This window comes from Phoxinus phoxinus (assembly GCF_949152265.1).
Source record: "Phoxinus phoxinus genome assembly, chromosome: 15".
NCBI lineage: Eukaryota > Metazoa > Chordata > Actinopteri > Cypriniformes > Leuciscidae > Phoxinus > Phoxinus phoxinus.
The window spans coordinates 19,690,198-19,710,617 of record NC_136890.1 but is presented as its reverse complement, the minus strand read 5'-3'; the positions used below and the strand labels follow the sequence as shown (position 1 = coordinate 19,710,617).

General features: G+C 38.4%; 2 protein-coding genes across 2 annotated transcripts; one reads left to right on the top strand and one right to left on the bottom strand.

The window, feature by feature from the left end:
• Positions 1–1,890: 1,890 nt before the first annotated feature.
• Positions 1,891–9,902, bottom strand: ddx20 (DEAD (Asp-Glu-Ala-Asp) box polypeptide 20). Its single transcript, XM_079638728.1, has 11 exons — positions 9,658–9,902; positions 9,355–9,449; positions 8,929–9,097; positions 6,445–6,568; positions 6,209–6,351; positions 5,954–6,092; positions 5,527–5,585; positions 4,370–4,452; positions 4,166–4,271; positions 3,697–3,798; positions 1,891–3,070 (listed from the first exon to the last, which is right to left on the bottom strand). Exons 1-11 carry the CDS (start codon positions 9,848–9,850, stop codon positions 1,995–1,997), a joined length of 2,289 nt encoding a protein of 762 aa, XP_079494854.1. The 5' UTR covers positions 9,851–9,902; the 3' UTR covers positions 1,891–1,994.
• A 2,158-nt stretch (positions 9,903–12,060) lies between these two features.
• On the top strand, positions 12,061–19,939 carry inka2 (inka box actin regulator 2). The gene is made up of 2 exons (XM_079637514.1): positions 12,061–12,546; positions 17,986–19,939. The coding sequence occupies exons 1-2, from the start codon at positions 12,475–12,477 to the stop codon at positions 18,910–18,912; spliced, it is 999 nt and encodes a 332-aa protein (XP_079493640.1). The 5' UTR covers positions 12,061–12,474; the 3' UTR covers positions 18,913–19,939.
• The last annotated feature ends 481 nt before the right edge of the window (positions 19,940–20,420 follow it).

The following is a 20,420-nucleotide window of genomic DNA, read 5'->3' as shown; positions in this document are numbered from 1 at the left end:
TACAGATTACAAGTTACCCTATTTGAAATGTAATAAGTAGTGTAACTATTTCAATTACTTTAATAAAGTAGCCTATTGTAACTATTTACATTTGATTACTTTTCGATTACTTCTAAATGTCTAACGAATGTTTTCAACTGTCATTCTCTATGGTTAACATTCATCACAGGTCCAGGAGGAGAACATTGAACATTCAACATTGAAACCATAGATGTTTTGATAGCATTTTCATAGTTGGCTAACATATTTTGAACTGAACTGTTATATTTGTGCCCTTTTCTAATTTCTGGATGAAATTATTTTACATTTCCAGCACTGGAACGCATTTTTATACCTCACCATAATCACTCTCAGACAGGTTAGCCTAAAACTTTCAATAGCAATGTGCGCTGCAAATTCAAACAAAGAGAGCCAATCAAAAGCGTCTTATACTGCTGCACTACGTAATGTTTGTTGCCTTTTGTGGCTTTTGGCTTACTTACTTGGGGACATTTAATTTAATATTCAACAATATTATTGATCTGCCTGCATTGACACCATGAGAACTGAACTGAGCTGAACTATGACATCACGGTTCTTTCAAGAATGGTCACTTCGTATTGCGTAGCTATACGCAGTGGGGAAACTCATTTCCTCAGATTTATTGAAAAATTTAAAATGTAAAGCACATTGCAGCTGCACAGCGAGCACAGTGAGAGACTGGCTCACTCATTAGCTGTGCTGCAGCAACTGTCAGCTAACAGCGCGCCAATATACGTCAGAGACCGCCAAATAGGGCGTGGCAGAGCCTATAAATGAGCCCGAAAATCGCCATTATTTGAATTTCTAATGCTGTGCTGCAGCAACTGCACATCCAATGGCGAAGGCGTCAAATAGGCCGTGGCAGAGCCTATAAATGAGCCTGAAATTCACCATTATAGCAGGTTTAAATCGGCTGAAGCAACAAAACTTGCCATGTTACTATAGTAATATTGCTACGCAATACTTGTTCCTTACTCTCAGGGAACCGAGGTTACGTTAGTAACCGAGACCAGAGCGGCTATGACTAAATTAATTTAAAAAAATTCAACAAAAAATAAGCATCACTGAATTTAGGCTACTTAAGCTGGACTTTGACGCTATTTTCTTCTTGACAAACTTTGTTGAATTTTCCTGATATCACTGTAAAGCTGCTTTGAAACAATCTGTATTGTAAAAAGCACTATAAATAAATTGACTTGACCAACTTTTTTAGTTCGTTTTACTAAAAGGCCTTTAAATGGCAGGCAGGAGACATGGTGCACATCAAAAACAGGCAAAGCAACAAATGAATATAGCCTAAGTCAAATTATACTAGCTTTTTACAGAAAATATTCAGATGTAACCCCCTTTGTAATCCTTAACATTTTCATAAGTAACTAATTTAATTACACATTTTTTAAGAGTAACTGCAGTGGATTAGTTGCATTTATTTTGTAATTAAATTATGTAGGCCTAACTCTGTTACAAGTAACTACTCCCCAACAAACCCACATAAAAGGTTGAGTTATATATATATATATATCACATAATTTATTATTGAAATGACTACTGAAATTGACCAATCAGAATAAATGATTACAGAGAGCCACATACTGAGGCTGTAATGCTAAACACAAGGTCATTTAGCCCTCTTGTATTTTTACTCCGTCTCTTAGCTTATTCTGGGGGTCTTTGATTTGGAGAGCACTTGTTTAGCTGCTAATCAGTCCCAACATCATGAAAGATATTCAGATTAGTGGGCATGGCTTCTCTGATTGCAGCTAAACACACTTAAAAGTATTATATTTCCATGTGAAAAAATCTACATTGTTCTCATAATGTCAATATAACTGCAGTTAGTTAAAATATTTACAATGATTTGACCGCACATCTTAAGAATACATTTTTATTAGAGAACTACATGAATATGTACACAATGCAAATGGTAACGGTACAAATGCCAAAACCCATATACAGGATAATACCAGCAACTTTTAGTGCTTCATCATTTCATTCATGTATACAGAATTCATATAAAATGCAGTCATCCAGTTATAGGGTGAATGGTGATAATATGAATTGTAATATTCAGCCCAGGCTCTGTATGAACTCCAATAATCCTGTCCGGCCAGTTCCTCTTCCAGTTCATCAGTCTCGTCCTTTCTCCACTTCCGTCCTGCCGAGGCAGCCTTTCTGCTGGATTTGGAGGTTGGTCTGCGTTTCTGGGGAGGGGGATTCAGGGGTTGAGTTTTACAAGGCCTTTGCTTGTTTCTGCTGGACTGTTGTGACCCTCTGGCTGAAGGTAAAGAGGATTCCTTTGATTCCGGACGATTGTGTACATGTGAGACTCTTTTGTCTGGAAGAGCAAGTGTGTGATGTGAAGAGCTGTTGGGGACAGAAGAGCTTGATTCACTTTCGACCTCCATCTCTGACTCTGAAGAGGAATCATCAGATGACACGGAAGCAGTCTTTTGATCAGAAACCTCCTGGGGTGGAGGAAGATCTTGATAGGACTGTGATTTTTGTACAATATCTGATTTATAAGCCTCATCATCACCATGGCTGTTATGCAGACCATTAACTGTATCTCGACTCCTGTTGAAATCGTCATACTGGTGAATGACTTCGACAGATCTTCCCAGACCTTCTGTTATGAAGGTCTCATAATCTGCCACAGCATCGTTGAACGCCATAAACTTTCGTGCCTGCAACTTGAAGGAGGACAGTGGAGGAATTTTGGGAAGGGTGTCATTCTGCGGTCTCTGAGTAGGAGTTGAGTCATGTTGTATGGTTGTAGCAGATGCTAATGCTTTTTGCCTCTTCGGTTTGGGAGAGTGATTTTTAGCCTTGGCTTCAGTTCTACTGTAGGATTTATCACCTGTGGCCCGTTCTGTGATGACCGCAGAGATGCGAGTCTCTCTGGAGGGTTTAGATGTTGTCTGTTCAGATTTAGCTTGTTTCTTCTTCTCTGGTTTGGGAATGTCAGGAATTTTGTGAGTGGGTTTTGAAGGAGGTTCAATGATCACATCCCAGTCACAAGTCTCTTCCATGATCCCTGGAGGGATTGGATCTGTGAAAGAAACCAGATTTATGAACTCCAAATTTTAACCCGTTTCACAGCCTTCACTTTAAGTTAAAGGAATATTCCAGGTTCCATACAAGTTATCCACAGCATTTGTGGTATAATGCTGATTACCACAAAACATTACAAATTTTCTTAGAAAAATATACAGCAATTTTTAGGGGATTTAAAAGCAGGAAAGCTTATAATTTAATAAGAGCTTCTTTTTTTTAATGGTGTTGTGTTAAGTTACAAAAATACAGAAAATGATTTTTTTTTTCACACCACAATCACGTTAAAACGCATATTGATTTTGTCTTCAAGATATATTATAGTGAGCATTTTGATACATTTATTTGAATTTTATATACTTTTTGTGTGTTACGGTATATTTCAATTTAATAGAATTTAAGCATTTTGCATAAATGTAATATTCTTTCATTTTTATATCAGTGAGTTTATGGATCGGTTCCATTGTAAATACCTCACTGTAACCCAGACTTTTGCTTTTAAGAGGAAATAGTGAAAATTAATTTGTGATAATCAACATTATACCACACATGCTGTTGATTGAGCTGGACTTGGAATATTCATTTAATGATAGATGACTTTATAAAGTTTTGCTTCCTCTGTACCTGGTAAATGAGTGAGATTCAGAGAGCATTTCTGAGCAATGGCCATCATCTTGTTCTCCTCCTCACCATGGCAACAGTAAGTCACAGCAACCCCTAGAGTGCCTGAAACACAATAGACTGAGGTCACGGTCAAAGGAAAGGCAGTGCTGATCGTGTCCATTTCTAGAATGCTGATGAGAATGAAGAGTGAGTTCATCCACAACATCATCACGTTCAGGTTTCAATTATGAATTCTGATTCTGGAGTGCTGCGGTCATTAAAAAGCTCTTGATGCGTTTGTGTTTAGCAGCTAATTATGCAACTGATTGCTGTAGTTTGCCCTTTCAGACTCTGACCCCTGCCAGACTGTCTCAGAACAGATTTCTGATTAAGCACTCTCATGTAAATGCCCAAGACACACATTAATTAAAACCACAGAGATGTGGCTTCACATATATTGGTGCTTAATTGTTTTATAATTGGGACGCACCAAATCGTCCAGCGCGACCAATACGGTGCATGTAGGTCTCCCAGTCCTGAGGAACATCCAGATTAATCACCAAGTTCACCTTCTCAGCATCAATACCACGTGACGTCTGTGGAAGAGACCGATTTATAAGAGAGGAATTGTTACTTTGGTATTAAACATTGGATGTTTTCCAGTGTAGGTGTTATAATAGGTTGAAATCCTCACCAGATCGGTGGATATTAAAACTCGACACTGATACTGCTTCAGCTTCCACATCGCCTCTAACCTCTGGTCTTGACTTAAACCACCTACATGCAAAACAAACACAAAGGGTTTAAACATAATAACCATTAATAATGGCTTTCATACATTTACATGCCCACGTTCGAAGTTCTTTCTAAAATCATTCTGATCCAAATCCTAGTGTGTGCGTGTGTGTGGAGAGAGTGAGTGAGTCAGTGAGTGAGTGAGTGAGTGAGTGAGTGAGTGAGTGAGTGAGTGAGTGAGTGAGTGAAACTGTTGTTATAAAATTAGAAACTACTCTGAAAATCAACACTGAAAAGTATTTTTTTTTCCTCCATTTCTGTGGGCGGTTTATTTTATGCTAAAAGTATGTACAATTAGAGTATTGAAATCAATTGTGTATCTGAATTAGGGGCCATTCAACAAAAAAAGTTTTTTGCGTTTCACTGTGCTACGGTACTTTTCCATTACATATTAGAGATGCACTATTTTGGATTAATTGAGAATCACATTTTTTTGTTTGTTTCAAATAGAGATCACGATTCTGAACAGACACCTAAACAATATAACATGTCATTTACTAGAGGCTCTGACAAAATATTAATTTCTGCAGTCTATTTAATTCATATGAATGAATTATTATTTTTTTGGGGGGGATCGGTTTGAATAAATGATTCAATGTCTTGTTCATAAATACTTCACTACAATGTTTTTGAACGAATCTCTTGAATGAATGATTCAATGACAAATACATTATTTGTTGTCCCTAACAAGGATGCTAAAGACTACAGCCACTAGAGTTAGTTGCTAATGCGCCTCTTGAGGTAAGGGGAGCCAGGTTTACACGCACAGCTCTTACAGGCCTACGTCCATTACACTCACCTCCCTAAACCTCATTCCCATCAGGGTCACGGCACCAAAAAAAATTATATTCAACTATTATAATAGTATAATATAACAAAGCACTAATTGAATTTGAAACAAAGGATTCATTCAAGCTTTAAAGTATTAAAGCTTTGTGAAGCAATGTATCAAACATCCTCATGACTACAAATCATTCATCGAACATTTAGGAAGCTGCCGTAAAAGTAAAAGCATGTTCAATCAATATTTTGAAAGAGACCCAAGGTGAAACTCACCTGAGATGCAGACCGCAGGCAAACCTTTGGAGGAGAGGATATCAGCCAGGTGCTGAGCTCTGCAGAACAACAGCTCAAGTCAGCCTTTCATTACTTCCAATAAAGATCACAACACTTTTGGAAATAGAAGTCTTTGAAAAATAATGACCAGCGCAGTAACATTTGTTAAGATGCAGTCACATTTAGGTGAAATTTTGCATAATTTTAATAGAATTCTGCATTTTTGGAAGTTTTGCACAAAAGCAGAAACGGTCCCTTATGCAGATTTCGCTCATATTAAAGTTGGTCACTGAATTCGTTGTGCTGACCAACAGAAAGCTGCTTGGTTTTTATGTTCTAATGTGACTGTACCTTTACTCATCACAGGCATCAGAATGTTTTCAGAATAATATAAGTGATTGGAAAGGTGTGGGGAAACAGCTCTTGCCTAGTATGGAGATTTGAAAACACCAGCGCTTGGTTAAATGGGATTTTGCTGAAAAGTTCGAGAAGACTTTGAACCTTCTCCTCAAAGATTTTATGAGGCAATGAATGAGATGGAACAATCTTATAGTACTGTTTTAGTCCTGGAGGAGAGAGTACAACACAAGAACGATGCTGTTATCATGCACAAACTGTTTCAAACCACAATTAAAAGGATATTTAAGCAAAAGAAATTCATCAGAAAGCACTGCAGACTGACCAATGAGTCCAGGGTCTGTTGGGTTCAGTCGCACAAACGTCGGTTCTCTCATGTATCTTGAAAGGTATTGTGCTAAAGATTCTGGGTAGGTGGCAGAAAGGGCCAACATTTGTTTATTTGCTGGTAGAGAGGAGAATATCCAGCTAACACAGAAAACACAAAGATCAGTTAACTCCAACCAGTTGAATTACAACGCAGAACAGTCTCTGAATCAAATGCACCTATTCAACTCTTACTTGATCTGCTCCTGAAAGCTGCTGCTGATTTCATCCTCCAGCAGTTTATCAGCCTCATCCAAAACAAACAAGCGAACGGAGGACGTAATGAGGGCTTCCATCTCAATTAGCTGCTTAATACGACCTACAAATACAACACCACTTCATCAATACAGCCTAAAAACAACTAAACCAAACACACTCTATTAGAGAAAGCTTTACTTACAAGGTTAAAGGAACACGCCGACTTTTTGGGACTTTAGCTTATTCACGATATCCCCCAGAGTTAGATAAGTCAATACATACCCTTTTCATCTCTGTGCGTGCCGTAACTCTGTCTGACGCACCCACCGCTAGCCTAGCTTAGCACAAAGACTGGAGGTAAACGGCTCCAGCTAGCATACTGCTCCCAATAAGTGACAAAATAACGCCAACATTTTCCTATTTACATGTTGTGATTTGTATAGTCACAGCGTGTACAAATAACAAGGTCACATGAGACAAAGCCATCTTCTAACCGTATACATACTGGGAACTATATTCTCAGAAGGCGAAGCACTGCTACTTGGGCAGAGTGATCAGCGCAACACTGAGCGAATTCTCTGCTCCTCACCACTGGGCTTGTCAGGTGCTGCGAGCAAATCACTCCGCAGAAGTAGCAGTGCTTCGGCTTCTGAGAATATAGTTCCCAGTATGTATACGGTTAGAAGATGGCTGTGTGTCATGTGACCTTGTTATTTGTACACGTTGTGACTATACAAATCACAAGTAAATAGGAAAATGTTGCCATTATTTTGTCACTTATTGGGAGCAGTATGCTAGCTGGAGCCGTTTACCTCCAGTCTTTGTGTTAAGCTATGCTAGCCCTGGGTGCGTCAGACAGAGTTACGGCACGCACAGAGATGAAAAGGGTATGTATGGACTTATCTAACTCTGGGGGATATCATGAATAAGCTAAAGTCCCAAGAAGTCAGCGTGTTCCTTTAAATAGTATTCCAGACAATTACCCAAGATGAGAAATCTCACACTTTAACAATTATTTATTAACAGACATCTTTTAATAGCATCCGACTTCACAAGTATTTTATTAGCATTTTTAAAATTGAAAATAATTTATGTTAAAGTACTTTTTTATGCTTAAAGTAGCAATGAAATGGAAGTAGTGATAGATATTTTCTTCCATATTGTGATGTACATCCGATCCGAGTAAAAGGGAATATAAAAAAAGGAAGGAAAAAAAAGTAGAGCACTTGGATCAATCCATCGTTTGTCGAGGAAGAAGGCAGATGTGAATGCGTGCTTGCAGTAGATTGTAAGAAAGGGGCGGGGTTTAAGCGGACTAAATGATTGGAGAACTCCAGCATACATCACCAGACAGTGTCACTTTCAACGGAAGATTGAGTACTGACATTTTGATTTAAAATTTAGGTTAAAAAAAAAAAGGATAAAGAAAAACAAAATGAAACATGCATGCATGTTCATATTAAGATAATTATGCCATTGCTGCATTTTAATTTCATGACAGCTTTTCTGTTTTTAGACCTTATCAGAGCAGCGCCATGACAAGAATGAAAGCGAAGCTGAGACTTAGTGTTTTCAATGGCATCCACTGTTAAAAGCTGTATAAGGCTCCTAGATCACTTTTTGTCTACTGAAATGTCTTGGAAATATATTTTTTGCAGTGTTTCGTCAGACATGAAAAAAGACATCTAAATGTGCAATATAAGCTAATCTAAACAAAGTTATAATTGTATTCCAACTAAAGGCTGGAATAGCCTACACTACATTACTACATTACACTAGGCATCATATGCTTGCCAAATTTGTAAATGGTTCTAGAGGAAAAACTGGGCATTATACACTAAACGACTGAGGACACACTACCAGACTTTCAAATCGTTCTGAACACACTCACACACTATGAGACGCATGACAGGTAATAAAAACATGGATGTGCAGGAGAGGACGGCAGTAGTTGTTGTAGAGACTGTGTTGAGTCTCAAAAAATAAAATGAGCCAAGCATATCTGGATGCGGTCCTGGGTGGGCAGACACGGTCGGTAATGGGAGTTAGAGGTGCTGTCAGATGTTTTATCTGTGCTAAGAAGTCAAATATTGAGGCTAATTTTGTTACGCGAGCGCTGTTAATTTACTTTTGTATTGTTATTGTATTTGTATTGTATTTTATTGCAACACTAGTAGATAAAAGACAACTTTGGGTTCAGTAGCGAAACACGTCATACTCTGCAATATGTGTTCTAAAATCGGCTCAAAATATCAAACATGTTTTGATATCTACCAACTGGAATGGAATCATAGTCTGAAGCTAAAATATCGGAGTCTGTGCCTGATTTTCTGTGAAATCTGTCAACTCTGATAGACTGGCAGACTTTCGGCAACTATTGTTGACTTATACAGACTGCAAATCAGGGCAAAAATCTGAGCAAAAGTAGTGTATTCCAGCCTTAACATATCTGTCAAGAAAAATTATTTGACAAGCTCAAACCTGGTGAACCGATCGCAATGTGGCATTTCTTCAGGTGCAGTTTATCTTGACTGACAGGTCGGCCGCCAATGAACACATGGCATTGCAAGCCCTCCATAGCGCTGCCTATTGCCATGACAACAGCATGAATCTGCACTGCAATCTCTCGAGTGGGGGCTAGAACCAACACCTGATGGGACAAGAGAAGGGTGCATGATCACGAAACAGGCACACCGTTGTGTTTTGGGTGCTTATATTTAACATAAAAAGTCTCTATGATATTCGTACTGTCTTTAGCCAGTTTTATATATATATATATATATATATATATATATATATATATATATATATATATATATAAACGTATTATAGGGAAGAACATGAATTCGTAATAGAATATATTTTTTTTACATATCAGAAATTGTACTAGGTAGATTAATAGCCTACCTGTGTGGTTGTGTTTTCCAGTATAAGAGAGTCCAAAGCGATGGTGGTGAACACACAGGTTTTTCCTGTGCCAGATTTGGCTTGAACAATAAGGTCTGAATAGAAGAAAACATCAATAAACATTATTTCCTTTAAATGGTGCATCAAATGACAGGCATATGGTTTCATTGATAAACTACACTCAATCATATACAACGTATTACTACATCAAAGATCAGCCAGTTTTTGGTATGTTATTAATGACAAAAAAATTTAGGTTTAGGCTTGTTTTGGTATTGTTTCGAGTTTTATCAGGCCTCGTACCGAGTCCACATCTTCCCAGCGGGATTGCCTTCAGCTGGATGGGGGACGGTCTTTGAAAGCCAGAGGCAGATAAACCCTCAAGCACAGGTTTTGAGAGGAGTAAAGAGCTGAACTCGACACCGCCGTTATTTAGAACATCATCTGTCCGAGTTCTGGATTGCAGCTCATGCGCTGCTTTCTTGGATGCCGCCATATTTATATTGCGACTACGTTCTGTTCTTCGGCGCTGAATAAATGAGTTGAGCAGAGAATAACTGCGCCTCCTTGCGCACATAAACAGAACCGCAGCTTAAAATACCACCGACATGCTGCAGAGGGCGACAAACACTCTTGCTTGCCATAAGCAAATAAAAGAAAATCCTGTATGGAGACAGAATTTAATCTAAATTTAAAGTAATTTACTTTTAAATTAAACCAGAAATTACATTTAAAGCAAACTTTGAAAAAAATATCACATCGAATAAATGTTTGACTATTGTCTGGTCAGATTTACTGGACAGAAATTCATCTTTAACACTGGCATAAAAAACAGATAGCCTACATCAGACAACACTGTACAACCACATTATATACCACATAATAAAACACACGTGGCACATATTTATCTCTATCAGAAACATGTTTTAAATAAATGAATATACAATATGCATAAATACACGCACACGCTTATGCATATACGTTCATACTACGTCAATTGAAAATTTGATTTAAAACAGTCACCGCCAATGGAACAAAATTAATGATCTTTTATAAATGTTCTTTTTAGCAAACCGTAGGCTATAGAGCTGGTAAGTCCCGCCCCCTCCGTAAAACCCCGCTGGACCTCAAAGTTGAAAAACCGTCAATGCAAGTGAATGGGAGAAAATAATTATTTTCTGGTCCCGTTTGAATTGTGCCATGAATGTGAACATATGTTGTCTGTGAATTTTTTATATAGTCTTTCATGTTACAAGTTTGACAGTATATGGTATGATTCGTCGGCTAGCAGTTGTGGAAAAGACATAACGAGAAAGACTACATGTCGCCTATGTGACGTCACCCCATAAAGTTGACTTACCCGTGATTTTCGCCAACCTCAACGATTTTGTCCTCTCCCTGAAAGAAGGCGGTGAAGTGCACCAAAGACAGCCATGTCTAGCGGGATCCGTGAGCTAGAGCCGTGAGCTAGTGGTGTTGACGTTTCAAACGCGCCGAAAGCAGCGAAGAGTTGTAGTCCACAAAGTGCTCTCACACAAAGTCTACCCGTATCAAACTTCTACCCGCTAAATTGTAACATTCTTCACACGAAAGATTATATAAAAAATTCGCAGACAACATATGTTCACATTCATGGCACAATTCAAACGGGACCAAAAAATAATTATTTTCTCCCATTCACTTGCATTGACGGTTTTTCAACTTTGAGGTCCAGCGGGGTTTTACGGAGGGGCGGGACTTACCAGCTCTATAAGCAGCCTGTGCCCCGAAGGAAAGGGCCTCAAAACATGAGTGGAGGGGATGGGTCTGCATGGTCTGAATATAGCCTGCTGTTGCCTTTTTCTTTATAAAATGTGAAAACAACTCTTGCAATGTACTGTGTGTGTTTGCTATGTGTTTTTGCCTGGTGATCTTATTTGCATCGTTAATTACTCTGATTATTTTATTCTTCTGTCTTGCCATACCATGAAACGATATTATTTAAAATACCCATCATCGATCTGTAACCAGATCCTCCTCTCAATGCTAAAATGTCTTAACTTCATGAGACCTAAACGCTGTCTTGTTTTCTTATGTATATGGTCCACATTTTCATGAAATGAGAGTTTGTCAACAATTCCTAAATTTGAAACTTGCTCTACTTTACTTTTATAATAACTTGTTAATGGGAGGCCAGCTAGCCTACCTTTCCTATTTTCATTCCTAATTCCTTTGTCTTCTCAATGTACCAAATGTATATGACTGTTGTCAAACCATACAAGACTTTTACTCAAAATAGGTTGAACAATTTATGTCTTTATTAAAGTGAGATCATCCCTGTACATTGAAGTTCGTTGGTATAAACAGGAAAAAAGCAAAGGGGATAATAGACATCCCACCCTGTGGTAACCCTTAAGACTACAATCAGATAGTGCCACAAATCGTCTTCAAGTCCAGAAAGTTTAAAGATGATTTACAAATTCTGTTCAAACCCTACTCTGCAGGCCACGGTTCTCAAATATAGATAGATAGATAGATAGATAGATAGATAGATAGATAGATAGATAGATAGATAGATAGATAGATAGATAGATAGATAGATAGATAGATAGATAGATAGATCTGAAATAAAAACAAGTTTACAAAATGGATAAGGCTCAACCCCCCTCTAACATCCAATCTATCAGAGTGAATCTTAAGAGAAAGTTAAAGCTGTAGCCTACTCTTGTTGCTCTATTGTTATGCATGAACCCTCCATTCATCATGAACTGACCACGGACCGTGTGAAAGCACGACGTTTTGTTGACGGACAACCGTTAGTTAATCCTATTCAGGAACTTTCCCTTTCAAATCACCACACATAGGCTACTTCAGTGCCGGGTGTTCCTTCGCCTGTGCGCAGAGGCTGTAATGTCATCTGAATATGTAATCAGAAGTGTGTCAGAGACGTTAGAGAGGAGGAATATTACAGTAGGCCTAGGCTATACTTTGTAACAGCGCTGACTGACCAAAACCAACGCGGGAAAAAAACAAAGATAATTTTAACGGTCTCTCAGCGGGTAGCGACATGAAATAAGATGGAGTTTTTAATGAATCAACCTGCGTTTAGTTTTTACATTTTAATTTTGTAACGCAACAGTTATGGGTGAAGAGAGAGCGGAACTCGGCGACATGGACTGCAACAGTAACCTTCGGCATCTAAAACATGAACTGGTGAGATTTTCCTGATCTTTTCTCCCTCTTTCTTCATCTAATTTTACAGCGGGTGTGTTTTTACTATACGAACGAATCTTCTCAGATATTGGCAGATAATATTTGTTATGATCCCGCGTTTATATATTTGTATTACAGACAATTTTATGCGCGTTTCTCAGACGCAGTTCTAGTTCACCCCTGTCACTGTGCGTGATGTTTTCCAATTCAGTTGTTGTTGGCCGTGCTTTAGAAAGAAACACAAAAAGTGCAACCAACCACCTGATTGGAAGCGGTTATTTGAAAACGAGGCCGCTGATTGGCTGGTAACCGCCCTTCTGTAATGATTTAAAATGTGAGTGCTTAGTGCTAATTTTATGCTGCCTGTCACACAACAGAAAATCGCGTTTTGGCTCTGTGACCCAAGATTGCTGCTTCAGATTTAAACCTCCACCATTGAGAAAAAAGAAAAACAAATGCTTACCTAGTAGTATTAACACTTCAATTTCATGAGATGTTGAAATATTTTAAATGCACTGTGTACATCCATATGCAAAGCTGCAATAAGGCTACAAACTATAGGAAAGAAAAATCTCAATGCAATTTTACATTTAATCATTTAGCAGACGCTTTTATCCAAAGCGACTTACAAATGAGGAGAACAATAGAAGCAATCAAACGAACAATAGGGCAACAATGTTAATGTGATTAGTCCCAGTTAGTCTTGCACAGTAGGCCTACATAGCAAGGTTTTTAATAAAGGAAAAAATAAATAGATAGAGTCAAAATACAATGGGTCAAGTGAAACAGGTGCGTCTATTAGGCTAACCGTTTATTTGAAAGTGGCTAAACTCAGCAGGTTGAGTTAGGCGTATGAGGTGTAGGCTATTTTGTGACACTGCTTCACTAACTAATCAGCCAATTGTGTTGATATTATAATACTATATTATATTATTGTTGTTATTATTATTATTACCATTAATTTATTTCGTTATTTTATCTTCATTTACAAGTAAAAACGTTTCAATTACTGAGCAATGTTGCAAACCTTCCCTTTGCGTCACATGTGACTGGGTTAAGGCCTGTTCACACCGGGACGAATTTCCCGCCTGATATTCGCCGACGTTTAATGCCTCGTGACTAAACAAAGGGCGCCAATGTGAGTGTGCACACCGACGCGTAAAACGCCACACGTAAAAGCGGCATTTTTAAAAAACCGCCTCGGGTTCGTTTTTTTGGTTTGACGCGCTGCGTCAAAAACTATCCGACCAATGAGATTGGCGCTTTTGCTCACGTGTCTGGAGCTTCTGAAGTTACAGTAAAACACAACTTGGGGGCGCTCAAACACAAAACGGTCTTGCCGAGCGTAAAGGCCTGTTCACACCGGGACGAATTTCGCGCCCGATATTCGCCGACGTTTAACGCCTCGTGACTAAACAAAGGGCGCCAATGTGAGTGTGCACACCGACGCGTAAAATGCCACGCGTAAAAGCGTCATTTTTAAAAAAAAAAACGCCTCGGGTTCGTTTTTTTGGTTTGGCGCGCCGCGTCAAAAACTATCCGACCAATGAGATTGGCGCTTTTGCTCACGTGTCTGGAGCTTCTGAAGTTACAGTAAAACACAACTTGGGGGCGCTCAAACACAAAACGGTCTTGCCGACCGTAACGCGAAGAAGATATACGCCAAGTATAGCGTCTACACTGCCGGGAAGAAATAAGACGAGGAAGATGCAAGACAAGATGAATGTAGAGCTGTTGGTCTCGTTGGTGTCGGAACATAAAGAACTATATGACAAACGTGCCAGCGACTACGCAGGGTATTTCTGTTTTACATTAAGCGCCATCTAATGTCAGGGAATGAATTTGCATGTTCACTCGGCTCATCGTCAGCGAAAATCGCTTGGGTGTGAACACAAAAAACGCTTTGAAAAACGCTGACGAATAATGCGCGCCGATATTCGTCCCGGTGTGTACGGCCCTTTAGGCTACACGCAGCAGTTGGGCATTTTTGTTGACGATTCACCTTATTTTCCACGACCACAATGGTGACACCATTGCGTTCGTTTTGTCATCTTACATCCGGCTAAGAGGGACTTCAACTTCCGGCTGAGAGTGACCTAGTTGCTAGACGTAATTCTATAACGTTAGCTGTAACTGTAAAATAATAAAAGTAGTATATGCTCAGTTAGGTGCTGCCATAACAATTGGATTAAGAGGAGATAACTTTTTATTATTATTATTTAAAAAAAAAAAAATATTAACAAAACAGTAACATATACAAGGTAAGAAATCAGTGACACATATGCATACAGAAGAGAGAGAAGAACAAAAACAAAATAATAACAACGAGATTCAGGAGAGAACATATTTAATAATTTATATTTTCTAAAACACAAAATCGATTTAAAATACATCCTACCCCAATTGGAAAAAAATATCCTATCCTTAACCCTAATTATTCTATAGTTAAATATGTCCCCATATAGGTTACCTCTGGCCACTTCATATCGTCTACCCACGTTAAAGGAACACTCCGACTTTTTGGGACTTTAGCCTATTCTCCTTATCCCCCAGAGTTAGATAAGTCCATACATACCTTTTTCATCTCCGTGCGTGCTATAAGTCTGTTTGACGCACCCACCGCTAGCCTAGCTTAGCACAAAGACTGGATGTAAATGGTTGCAGCTAGCATACTAATCCAAATAAGTGACAAAATAACACAAACATTTTCCTATTTACATGTTGTGATTTGTATAGTCACAGAGTGTACAAAAAACAAAGTCACATGAGACACAGACATATTTTAACCGTATAAATACTGGGAACTATATTCTCTGAAGGCGGAAGCACTGCTACTTGGGCGCAGCACCTGAGACGCGCTCTGAACGAACTCTCTGCTCCTCACCACGGCGCGTCTCAGGTGCTGCGGTTATCACTCCGCCCAAGTAGCAGTGCTTCGCCTTCTGAGAATATAGTTCCCAGTATTTATACGGTTAAAATATGTCTGTGTCTCATGTGACTTTGTTTTTTGTACACTCTGTGACTATACAAATCACAACATGTAAATAGGAAAATGTTTGTGTTATTTTGTCACTTATTTGGATTAGTATGCTAGCTGCAACCATTTACATCCAGTCTTTGTGCTAAGCTAGGCTAGCGGTGGGTGCGTCAAACAGACTTATAGCACGCACGGAGATGAAAAAGGTATGTATGGACTTATCTAACTCTGGGGGATAAGTTGAATAGGCTAAAGTCCAAAAAAGTCGGAGTGTTCCTTTAACAATGACGATCTCTGGGAAATATGAGACCACCTGAACGTCGTACAAAGTTTTCTACGTGCTCCCAATTTCAAACATTTACGGTATTAACGTTATTTGTCATTTCGCTAAATTATAGCTAAATTTAGCTATAAACAATCTTCTAACTTCTGATCTAGCTACCGGATGTGCCGTGTCAGTTTAGCAGAAGTCAGATGACAAAATGCGGAAGAGCGAAGTATTAAAAGTGGGTGGAGCGGAAATAAGGTGAATAGGCCTGTATATGCATCTTTTGGGCTTGTTATTTTTTTCACTATTAAAGCTACACTGTGTAATTTTTTAAGCTTTTTAAACATAGCTTTATGGTGACGTGACAATTTCAGTCTCCTACGTTATCCAGAAGCTTAGTAAAATTTCACTTTCTCATCTATGTCCCCGCCACGCCGCCACAAACATTGAGATCAGCTCCGACACGTCATGGGCTTGTAACGTCTAATATCTAATGTCTAACGCCTGTATACTATAGGACTTTAATCAATACTTATTTGTCAGCTCTCACACATGTGTGACATGCCTTCTCTTCTCAAATTGTATTTGATTTATTTTCATTATTTATTTATTTATTTATTTGTTTGTTTATGTTAAATTAAATAACCTTTATGTGTATGGTAGCGACTGAAAATAAAGAGAAAAAACTAATTAGAGAAAATAGGTGCTTTCTAGATGAGGAAACAGGGCTGAAAGGATGTTACTCACAACCATCACTCATTTGTTGGTGTTGTCCGTGATGTCTGATTAATGCTGCTGTCTGTCTGGCCACATCCCAAAGGAAACTGACAGTAAGGCCAGTGACATCACACAATGAGAAAAAGGACCTAAGGCTAAATCTGATGGTGAAACACAGAACAAGCCATAACTAGCAAACAGGGTTTATGCACGTAAAAGTGATTATGACAATAAATAACCTCTGTAAACTTTCAAAACTGAATTTATAATATAAAAGTGACATTTATAATTACCTTAAATGGCTCTACTGCCCACATAACCAGCTAACATCCTACTTGGATATCTAAATTAGATTTAAAGGAATGTTTCAGGTCAAGTCAAGCTCTATGTTTCCTCACACCTGCATTTATGACCAACTCAGTAAAATACATGCCTCAGCTGTTCATGACTCACAGTGTAGTCATTTTACCCACATGCCATTTAGCTCCTACATCTCCCATCATGCCATGGGATGCAATATTGCTGTAGAATAGCATCAGTAGTGCTGCTGTGCTCAGACTGACTGGTGATCGATCACACTTTTAAGGCAGAGAAGGAACAGAAAACAGGGAGTGAGACGAGAGAAGGAAGGACAACGAAGGTAAGATTACGGGTTTTATTTGGTGATAGAAGGAAAAGGGTGTTTTAGGGCATTTAATGGAATTTGTATGAATGTATTTAATAATTAAAAAATGCAACTAAATAAAGACTGCAATGCGTACAGTATCAAATCAAATCATATATATATAAAGTACTCTATAAAGATATATATTAGGCCTTTCTGTCAAGATCACTTTAACATCACATTTATCCCCCAAAAAAGAAACACAATAAAAATGCAATAGAAAAAAATGGAAAAATAATTATTATTTTATCAAAACATTTATATCCTTAATTTTCAGCCGGCAATTATGCATCTCTTGTACATTAAAAAAAAAAACATTATATATATATATATTACTATTTATTATCAATGTTGAAAACAGTTGTGCTGCTTAACATTTTTGTGGAAACTGATACTTTTTTTTTGATGAATAGAAAGCTCAAAGGAACAGCATTTATTTTAAATAGACTTTTATAATAACAATGTAAAAGTCTTTAATGTCACTTCTGATCAATTTAAGTCATCCTTGCTAAAAAAAATAAATCTGCAAACTTTAGAACGGTAGTGTATCAAAGCATCTTTACAGAAAAGAATCCCCGGTAAGCAATTCAAATGCTTTTGTGGTAGGGGGAAAAAAACACCGGCATTCTCTTCAGCAGATGCTGAGCCAGGTATCAGTGATGGCACACTGGGCAGAAATTGCAGACAGTTTGGACAGTGAAATATTGATTTTTGATAATTACTGTAAAGTCAGTGTCACAACAGATTTAATTTATTGTTGCTTCATTATGTCGTAGTAATTGCTCTCTTGCTTTCTTCCCTTTCCCATTATAGGATTCTTTGTGGCAGCAGTCAGATGAGGGTCTCCACGCTCAGATGAATTCTGTGATCGGTGCTCTCCAGGAGCTCAAACTCTTACAGGTCCAAACTGCGCTTGAGGAGCTGGACTTCTCTAGCAAAACCAGCCAGCCCTCTCCATACACCAGCTCGATGCTCGATCATATAAATCACAGTTCAAGAAAAACCCACCTGGACCGAACACGGAATCCAGAAGAAATTCTTCCAAACGAATGTTTCAAGACTGAGCTTACCATGGAAACATCTTTGTTCCTCACTAGCTCTCCAGCAGAGACCCGCCATAGGTTATACGAACCTAGGAAGGTTCACAGAGGAAGTCTAAGCACTTCTTCCTCTTTTTCCTCTCAGGAAGACACAACCGACAGCAATTTCTCCGCTTACGATTTTGACGACTCCAGCGATTGGACAGCCTCACTGATGAACCACAGCAGAAACAGACAGCCATTGGTGTTGGGAGACAATGTTTTCGCTGATTTGGTCGGGAATTGGCTGGATCTGCCGGATGTTGGAGGCCAGACAGTAGGTGAGGAGCAGAATGACTCGAGTCTCAAAGACACACTTTTGGAGTCATCATCTAGCAGTCACTCTCAAGATCTCTCCAGGAAAATCTCACTAACCACTAGCATGTTTAAACGGGCCCTACGGCGCGTTCGACCACGGCACCACCGTGAAAGCGAAGGGATGGACGTCCGTAAACAACCAAAGATCACATACAGAAAGCCAAAATCAGATGTCAGCAAGCCATTCTGGGGGAGAACAAGAGGACTGAGGAAGAAAACCACGCCCACTCAGCAAGAGGGTGTGGCCTATCAGGGCTCAGAGGGTTTGATAGACAGGGGATGGGCGGAGATTGAAGAGAAGCATCCACCTGTGTATGATTACAGCTCAGCTATGTGGGTTTAAATGACTCATATTATTCATGGAAGAGAATTACACACACAATTACACAGTCACAAAAAAACCTTTATGATCATAATTGATGTAAAGGCAAAACTAAGTAGTCTAAACAAAGTAATAGAAAAAAATACTGTAAAAAATAAACCCAAATAGCAACATCTGAATTCAAAATTAATTAATTGTATCATTTATTTATTCACTGTATAACTAAATGTAAAGCAAAATTTTAAAGTTGAGTGATAAACACCATTGCTACAGATTTGCTTTCTGCTCAGATCTCACTATATATAGACTATGTGTAGCCTATATGTTTCCATGATTTTGTCAAATTGACACACCCCTTCCACCGCCACAACTCGGCATCTCATCTATAATTCAGAGTTTCTCGCTTGTAAATATGTCTCTGCTCAGTTATTCATGTGCTGAGAACTCATAATTATGACATTTCTGACTCGAAGGGCTCATGAGTTTCTGAGCAATTAAAAAAAGGTGTTGAGGTAAGATAGTCCTTCTCCCTCAAGTGAGAGAGGAGTAGCACTCAACAATTAATTCCAAAGATATGTTTGGTAAACAGTTCTGGGACGTGAGTACGGCAGAGCAAAGAAAACGGAAAAATATGAAGTCATAAGCTACGGTTTCAAAGAGGTCCCTTGAGAGTCTATCCTGTTTCTGCTGATGTTTGTTTCCTTGTGTTTAGGTTTAGGTGGATGCCTAACTGTCAATCACTCTATGAAAAAGTCCTTATTGGTTAATTTTTTCACAACTGTCTTGCATAAAAAAAGCTTTGCAAGCATAAAGCTGTTTTGTGTGGGACAGAAAAACTATGCAATGATGCTAAATTGCTATGCAAAAATGAAAAAAATGCAAAGGCCTATGTTTTATCTGCACCTTCATGTTCCCTTCTCTCTATATATATAAAACACATGGATCTGGGTCCTGCAATAATCAATATACCTGTCCTTGAAGCTTTTATACATGATGTGATGTGGGAAGCTGTTTTTTTTAATAAATGAAAAATAAAATCAAGTTCCTGTACAAGTGAATTCCATGAAGTCTTAGATTAGGAAAGTCTGGCTTTTTCATGACTTATTTCTTCACATTACTCTATGAATTAAGAAACACTTGCGCTGTTTCTCTGCATTTAATACAACATGTAGGCCAGCTTTCACAGACAGGATTTAGGATTAAGCCAGTATTAGGACCCTAGCTTTTATAAATGTTCCTTAGAAAAAAACATTACTGTGTACATCACAAAACATTGACACTGATATATTTTAAGATATGCTAGTGCAAGTTGCTTTCAGTAAAAACGGCTCAAACATGCATTTGGGACTAGACTTAAGCCTCATCTGTGAAACCGGTGGTATATATGTTTTCCAGCAAGTATAAATTCACTTATTGCATTCCCTATTTGTAAGATTCTTTCATAAAAGTGTAAGATAAGTGGAATTATTTGCATGGCTTAGTGATGCATCTTTATCTACCGTACATAGAGTGAGCCACACTGAAATTTA